General features: G+C 43.5%; 1 protein-coding gene across 1 annotated transcript; it reads right to left on the reverse strand.

Annotated features, from left to right (window-relative positions):
* Nucleotides 1-2,842: 2,842 nt before the first annotated feature.
* On the reverse strand, nucleotides 2,843-8,875 carry LOC148105874 (protein NLRC3-like). The gene is made up of 3 exons (XM_087838973.1): nucleotides 8,602-8,875; nucleotides 6,628-8,485; nucleotides 2,843-3,020 (listed from the first exon to the last, which is right to left on the reverse strand). The coding sequence occupies exons 1-3, from the start codon at nucleotides 8,873-8,875 to the stop codon at nucleotides 2,843-2,845; spliced, it is 2,310 nt and encodes a 769-aa protein (XP_087695099.1).

Consider the following 8,875-nt stretch of genomic DNA (forward strand, 5'->3'; position numbering starts at 1 on the left):
CATCCAACCTGAAGAGGAAACAGAGACGCCTCCCCTTCGAAGTAAAAGCTGCTCCTTTTGGACACAGGATCAAAGAAAGTCTACAGTATACAGTGGGGCAAAAAAGTATTTAGTCAGCCACCGATTGTGCAAGTTCCCCCACTTAAAATGATGACAGAGGTCAGTAATTTGCACCAGAGGTACACTTCAACTGTGAGAGACAGAATGTGAAAAAAAAATCCATGAATTCACATGGTAGGATTTGTAAAGAATTTATTCGTAAATCAGGGTGGAAAATAAGTATTTGGTCAATAACAAAAATACAACTCAATACTTTGTAACATAACCTTTGTTGGCAATAACAGAGGTCAAACGTTTACTATAGGTCTTTACCAGGTTTGCACACACAGTAGCTGGTATTTTGGCCCATTCCTCCATGCAGATCTTCTCAAGAGCAGTGATGTTTTGGGGCTGTCGCCGAGCAACACGGACTTTCAACTCCCGCCACAGATTTTCTATGGGGTTGAGGTCTGGAGACTGGCTAGGCCACTCCAGGACTTTCAAATGCTTCTCACGGAGCCACTCCTTTGTTGCCCGGGCGGTGTGTTTTGGATCATTGTCATGTTGGAAGACCCAGCCTCGTTTCATCTTCAAAGTTCTCACTGATGGAAGGAGGTTTTGGCTCAAAATCTCACGATACTTGGCCCCATTCATTCTGTCCTTAACACGGATCAGTCGTCCTGTCCCCTTGGCAGAAAAACAGCCCCATAGCATGATGTTTCCACCCCCATGCTTCACAGTAGGTATGGTGTTCTTGGGATGCAACTCAGTATTCTTCTTCCTCCAAACACGACGAGTTGAGTTTATACCAAAAAGTTCTACTTTGGTTTCATCTGACCACATGACATTCTCCCAATCCTCTGCTGTATCATCCATGTGCTCTCTGGCAAACTTCAGACGGGCCTGGACATGCACTGGCTTCAGCAGCGGAACACGTCTGGCACTGCGGGATTTGATTCCCTGCCGTTGTAGTGTGTTACTGATGGTGACCTTTGTTACTTTGGTCCCAGCTCTCTGCAGGTCATTCACCAGGTCCCCCCGTGTGGTTCTGGGATCTTTGCTCACCGTTCTCATGATCATTTTGACCCCACGGGATGAGATCTTGCGTGGAGCCCCAGATCGAGGGAGATTATCAGTGGTCTTGTATGTCTTCCATTTTCTGATGATTGCTCCCACAGTTGATTTTTTCACACCAAGCTGCTTGCCTATTGTAGATTCACTCTTCCCAGTCTGGTGCAGGTCTACAATTCTTTTCCTGGTGTCCTTCGAAAGCTCTTTGGTCTTGGCCATGGCGGAGTTTGGAGTCTGACTGGTTGAGGCTGTGGACAGGTGTCTTTTATACAGATGATGAGGTCAAACAGGTGCCATTTATACAGGTAACGAGTGGGGGACAGAAAAGCTTCTTACAGAAGACGTTACAGGTCTGTGAGAGGCAGGGATTTTCCTTGTTTGAGGTGACCAAATACTTATTTTCCACCCTGATTTACGAATAAATTCTTTACAAATCCTACCATGTGAATTCATGGATTTTTTTTTTCACATTCTGTCTCTCACAGTTGAAGTGTACCTCTGGTGCAAATTACTGACCTCTGTCATCATTTTAAGTGGGGGAACTTGCACAATCGGTGGCTGACTAAATACTTTTTTGCCCCACTGTAACATAGAAAAGACAGAACAAAGTTTTGTTTGTTTTTAAATTGTGCAGAAATGAAACTACACTAAGCTCAATTATGTGACAGACATTTCATCCCATGTTAGTTTGGCCTCATCCTGGGCCGGATTATCCAGCACACACTCTGACCACAGGCCCAGGGGCCACACACAGCTGGGCTCCATCCAAGAGACAGGAAACAAACCAACACAATAATAAAAAGCACCATGTGATCTTCTTACATCTTCAAGACAAACATAGTAAAAACATGAGCATATTTGTTTCCTGATAAAATGATGTGACAGGTAGAACAGAGTAAAGTGGTGGTGTTACAGCCTTTCTCCCTTCTGCTGCCGAGGCTGTTAGTCTCTCCCAAACTCAGCTACAGGACTTCCAAATGAATGAAAGCAGCAGAAGTGGCTTTACAAATGAAAGAGTAAGAGGAGAAGAAGAGGAGAGGGAGGCCACCCTGACCATCCCTCCAGCTGAAAACATCACACTTCCATTAAAGTTGGTGAGGAAATATTGAACAGGATGAGCTGCTGGCTAATCTGGAGGCTGTAGCAGAAGCTCACAGTCACAGTGGATTTCCACTCATGAAAAAGCTCTGGCTGCTTCATTTCTCATTTCATATCAGAGACTTTAATGCTTCACTGAAGCTGTACTGTGATGCTTCCATATTCCAGTGAGGCCTCCATAATGATTTCAGCTGTTCTGTACACACACTGTGTGCCCTGTATGGCTCAAAGTCTCTGCAGCCTGTTTTTATCTGCTATCATCAGATCTTCATCATCCTCATTCACATCCCTCAGACACTCTACAGCCTCATCAGCACTGACTTCATCTTCACTGACTGATGGAGCACAACATGAACCTGTGGAGGCTGAAACACTGTCCTGTCAAACATCTCCCCGTCACCACTCCACTTCTGTCAGCCTTTAAATGAACCCTGCTCAAGTCTGTCACTTCTCTTTGGAGCCAAAAGGAAAAACTGTTGTTCAGTCGTTTGGAAAGACAACATTTCTGAAAGCACTCAAACTTCTTCACATTTGTCTTCAGACACATCCTGAACATTTAGGAACTAAAGAAAGTTTCAAACATCAAACAAAGACCTGAAATATAGAAAAACAACAACAGCCGCAGTCAGTGAACTCACCTCAGAGTCTCCAGTCGACAGTTTGGACTCTCCAGTCCAGCACACAGACGCTTCACACCTGAATCCTGCAGCTTTTTCTCACTCATGTTCAGCTCTGTCAGATGGGAGGGGTTGGACTTCAGAGCTGAGGCCACAACTTCACAGTGAGACTCTGAGAGTCCACACTGAGTCAGTCTGTGATGATAGAAAATATAAAATGTGTTATTATAAAAGCAGAAAATCTGCATTGTAAACACAGACTGAATGTATATGAAGACAAAACAGAGTGAGGTCGTAATCTGATGAATCTGCTCTTCACATCTGTGCTTCAGCTCCTCTTACTGTGTTTGACATGACACTATGGATGTGTCCCAATTCAGGGTCTGCACGCTTGAAGTATGCGCACTACGCGCACTACGTACGGTGTGTACTATAAGTACGAGAAGTGCGGAAGTGAGAGGCTTGTGAAATGGGATGGTCTAGCCTTCGTCGTGCTGTTCAGGTTGCCTAGCAACCATGATGCTAACTACGAGAAACGTTTCATACAGCTTTGTGTGACAGAAATGAAGGAGAAAAAATGTTTTGTTGGTCATTCATTTTTGTTCTGACATCACTTTGATAAATTGAGTATCTGAGGCTGAGACCACAGGACTGTAAAAAAAACACGATTGTTGGGCTTCATTTCTGAACAGTCATTTCAAGATTAGTTAGTAAAAAACAATTAGCTAATGTTGTTCATGAGACTAAAGTATATCATAATAATTATTAATAATAGTTATTTATATTTCCTATCATCTTAAATCTTTACTCAAAGACAAGTATCTTTGACATATAGATGTTATATATATATATATAAGAGAAATATTGTTCATTTAATATGTTGGCATCCTTACATTTGGCTCAATGCTTACATATATGTGTAAAAACAAAATGTACGAGCTCTGAAAACAGTTTCTGATAGAATGAAGAGTAGACTGATATATGAAATATTCCTTTATTGGGTGAGAAAATCAGACCATGTCATAACTGCTTTAAGTCATACAGAATAGATATCAGAGCCTTAAACAGGCTGACTTCTGCTAAATGGGTCAAACTGGGCAGAAAGTCTACAAACACATAACATCCTTATAGAATATGATGTAACACTATAGATCAACTTACCTCAGAATATATAAAGCATATAAACAATTACAGCAATATGATGCAACAAACACAGCAGTGCTACTAATCCAAAATACCCAAAGCTTCATAGAACTGAAACAAACATTTATTTTTTAGCTCCATTCAGCTGCTGATACATACTTTAGGTTTCTGGATATTAAACTTGTTGCTGCCTTTCATAGTGTGTAACTTGAAGGCCCTGAGTACTTTCTCCCACACTCAAAACACTGGAATGATCAAATTATTTGAAAATTACCTAATAAGACTGATTCAGGACAGACAATTAGTTATGTTAAACTTTTCTAGCAGTCCTTCACAAACAGGGAACAGTCTGTCTATTCTCTCCATCTGTCAGCTGCTGCTGGCTCTTCCTCCTCCTCTTCCTCACACACTGCTGAGTTTGTCCTGGTGGATCATCAGGGGTGCAAAGCCTCACAGATGATGTGCAGCAGTGGGTCCCTCAGTCTGTCCCCACTCTGGACACTTGCAGTTGTCACACATGGAAATCAAATGTGTGATAAGCTGCAGGATTCAAACACAAGTGTAACTTATAAATACATGTTCATACTTTTATTCCACAATCAGAGAGAAAGAAACAGAGAGAGAGTGCAGGACAGACACACAGGTGACAGTCTCAGGTGTATACACTGCTACAAACAGGAGGATTTAGTGTTTGTGTTATTACGAGTGCTAAACAAGAAGAGTTCCCAGATGGTACAGTGGACACATGTGTGACTCCTGTGATTAAAGCATCTTTCTTTCAGCTTAACGAGTGAACCGTCAGCTCGTTCAAACACACGTTAAAGTCCGTTTGTCTCGACACTACCGAACAGAGGCAGCAATATAACATAGCTAACATTAACAGTGCAGTGAATCCTGCTTGTGCCGTGATATTCAGGCCTGCAAACCGAGCAGCATCACTGACTTTCAGCTTGTTGTGTTTGTGGATCTATGACTGACTTTAATTATCCATAAAATCATCACATTCTCTGTAAGATTAAGGTCAACTATAGAACGGTGTATATTTTAAAGTAAAGGCTTTAAAACCAAGTTAACGCTGAAAGTATAAACATCACTAATATCACATAACTTTGCCAACATGTGGCCAACAGTAATGTTCTTCATTATTAAACATTTGCACATAAATAAGTGACATAATATTCAGTACTTACTTTAAAAGTTTACTCTTCGGCCGCTCCCTTCTGCCGTATTTTGCGGCAAAATTATCCACACCCACCACCGCGCTGTGGATTGGGGGATATATGGGACCACAAAGTCTAGACTGGACCACGCTTGATATTAGGGTAAATTGACGGCGCATTTGGAGTATACATTTGAAGTACACTTCGAATTGGGACAGCCGTTGTCGCGTGGCTGTGACGTAATCGCACTCAAAATGTGTACTTCAAGCGTGAGGTCCCTGAATTGGGACAAAAAGATTCAGTTTTGGACTGTTTCCTGCTTTGAATCTGACTCCAGAACATTTTGAATGAGTTCAGCTCAGTGAAGAGTTCCAGCTGGAAAGATGAGCTCTGTTTGCTACCTGCTGTCAGGTACCACTGTTCACGTCCACACGCAGGAAAAACCTGCTGACTGTTACCAAATGGAGCAGAAATCTCATCACTGGACAATAATGATGAATGAACTCAGAGCTGCTGATATCAGATCTGATTTCAGGGGAACTAAACACAGAAATGATTGGCTCTTTTTAGCTTTCTGAGCCATTATCTGCTGGTGTGTCGCTAGTTGGCAGAAAATGATTTGTATTCCTGTTCAGGGCTTCAGTGTTTATGAGTCCAGATCCAGGTGACAGCAAGTCAAAATGATGTTACCTGTCTGTGTCCAGCAGCAGCCTGTATTCACTTTGAATATTGTTATAACCTGACATGGATCAGTTTGTCTTTGATTGGTTTGTAAATGTCACTGTTTCCATTGGACCTGAGTGACGGTACAAAGACAGAGAGGGAGAGAAAGGAGAGAGAGGATGGAGACAGCAAAGAGAGAGCAAACACAAACAGGTGAGAGTGGACAGGTGACCAAGGTCAGCAACCAATCAGAGAGCTTCTGTTTGACCCACAGTCACTGATGATGACTGCACATAACCAAGCAGTGTGTTACTCTGATATCAAATATGGATCCTGCTCTTATAACAATGATCATCAGATGATATTATTGTGTTATTTTGTAGCTGAACACGATGTTTGTGTGATTATCAGTGAAAGAAGCAGTGAGGAGGATGGAGAGAGAGAGAGGACAGAGGGTGAAGTTAGAAACACTAAAAGGATTTTTCATGGATTTCATGGATGACTTGAGTGATTTCCAGCAGGACACTTAAACATGTCAGTGGACGTCCTAAACAACATATTCACTGATATGAAACGTGTCATTGAACAGGATTAATATCAGTGGAAACATGGTGGAAACAGCTGTGACTGCATGGATGTGACACACTTCAAATCTGTTCTCCACTCTTGGATTTGGGATCCATGGAGCTGCTGCTGAGTCTGTACAATTAAGGAATGGTGTGGAATGTTGCAGCGTACGGACACAAACACTTTGTGGTTACAATCTGATTTTATTTTCAAAATTAAACTACTAACCTACACCGATCAATGATGTTAATGATCACATCTGGACTCACCGAGCCTTTCTGCAGTTCCTCACAGCTGGAATAAGTCTCTGTCGTCCCTGCTCTGATGTTTTGTACTTCTGCAGGTCCAACTCATCCAGAACCTCTTCTGACATCTGCAGCATGAAGGCCAGAGCTGAGCACTGGATCTCAGAAAGTTCCTTCTCTGATCTGTTCTCTGACTTCAGGAACTCTTGGATCTCCTGAAATAATGAGAGGTGGTTCATCTCCATCAGACAGTGGAAGATGTTGATGCTTCTGTCAGGAGAGATTTCATCACTGTTCATCTCCTTCAGGTTGTTGATGACTCTCTGGATGGTTCCTGGACTGATCTCTGTCTGACCCAGCAGACCTACTAAGAGACTCTGGTTGGACTCTAGACAGAGGCCATGAAGGAAGCGAACAAACAGGTCCAGGTGGCCATTTTTACCCTGGAGGGATTTCTCTATGACTTTACTCAAAAAGACATCCATTGATGTGAAGATATAAGACTTGAACATGTTCTTAAAAAAAGATCTGTTTTTGTATTCTTCTCGGAAATTCCCATCTACCATCAAATCTCCCAGGAAGTCTTCCAGCACCTCTGTCTTCCTGTTGGTGTAACAGTGGAACAAGTAGACAGCAGCCAGAAACTCCTGAATGCTCAGATGAACAAAGCAGTAGACTGGTTTCTGGAAGATCACACACTCTCTTTTGAAGATCTCTGTACAAACTCCTGAGAACACCGAGGCCTCTGTCACATCCAGACCACACTGCTCCAGGTCTTCTTGGTAGAACATGATGTTTCCTTTCTCCAGATGTTCAAACGCCAGCCTCCCCAGCTTCAGAAGAACTTCCCTGTCAGCCTCCGTCAGCTCCTGTGGACTCGTCTCATGTCCCTCATGGTACTTGTTCTTCTTCCTCTTTGTCTGAACCAGCAGGAAGTGTGAGTACATGTCAGTCAGGGTCTTGGGCAGCTCTCCTCTCTGCTCTGTAGTCAACATGTGCTCCAGAACTGTAGCAGTGATCCAGCAGAAGACTGGGATACTACACATGACGTGGAGGCTCCTGGATGTCTTCATGTGGGAGATGATTCTGCTGGACAGCTCTTCATCACTGAATCTCCTCCTGAAGTACTCCTCCTTCTGGGCGTCAGTGAAGCCTCGTACTTCTGTTAGCCTGTCAACACATGTAGGAGGGATCTGATTGGCTGCTGCAGGTCGGGAAGTTATCCAGACGAGAGCCGAGGGAAGCATATTCCCCTGGATGAGGTTTGTCAGCAGCTGGCTGACTGATGACTTCTGTGTGACATCAGACAGCAGCTTCTTGTTGGTGAAATCCAATGAAAGTCTGCTTTCATCCAGGCCGTCAAAGATGAACAAAAGCTGAGAGACAGCCAGCTTCTCTGCTGTGACCTTCTGTAATGTTGGATGGAAAACATGGAGCAGCTCCAGAAGACTGTACTGCTCATCTCTGATCAGGTTCAGCTCCCTGAATGAAAGCAGAACCACCACACTGACATGTTGGTTCTCCAAGCCCTCTGCCCAGTCCAGAGTGAACTTCTGCACTGAGAAGGTTTTTCCAACACCAGCCACGCCGTTGGTCAGAACCACTCTGATGGGTCTCTGTTGGTCAGGGAAGGCTTTAAAGATGTCCTGGCACCTGATTGGAGTGTAATGGAGAGTGTCCATCTTGGAAGTTTTCTCCAGCTGCCTCACCTCATGTTGGGTATGAACCTCTTCACTCGGTCCCTCTGTGATGTAGAGCTCAGTGTAGATCCTGTTGAGGAGGGTTCTACTTCCTGTTTCATCACTTCCTTCAGTCACACGTTCACATCTCCTCCTCAGACTGATCTTATGTTCATCTAAAACCTTCTGCAGACCAACATCTGCTGAAAGAAAGAAAAACAATGAGACTAAAGAGAAAGAAAACTCTTCAATGTCTGAACAACACAAGAAGTCCAGTTTTCAGAAATGAGTCCATCAGCAGACAGATGTTCAGTCTTACTTTGTACACAGCTGCTCTGACTGGCTGTCTGCAGTCCAGCTCTGCTTCTGGATCTTTCTCCACACTGGGGACAGGAAGAGTCTCCTGATGAAGCAGACTGGTCCCAGTATGAGGAGATACACTGTCTGCAGAACCAGTGTCCACAGCTGGTAGAGACTGGATCCTTCAGGACGTCCTGACACAAAGAAAAGCAGGACAGCTGCTCCTCCTCACAAACACCACTCCTCTTCCTCTTTCTCCCTCTGTGAACACATTTCTTTATCACTAAAAACAT

Source organism: Neolamprologus brichardi, chromosome 3, assembly GCF_056152115.1.
Source record: "Neolamprologus brichardi isolate AB-2024 chromosome 3, ASM5615211v1, whole genome shotgun sequence".
Classification (NCBI taxonomy): domain Eukaryota; kingdom Metazoa; phylum Chordata; class Actinopteri; order Cichliformes; family Cichlidae; genus Neolamprologus; species Neolamprologus brichardi.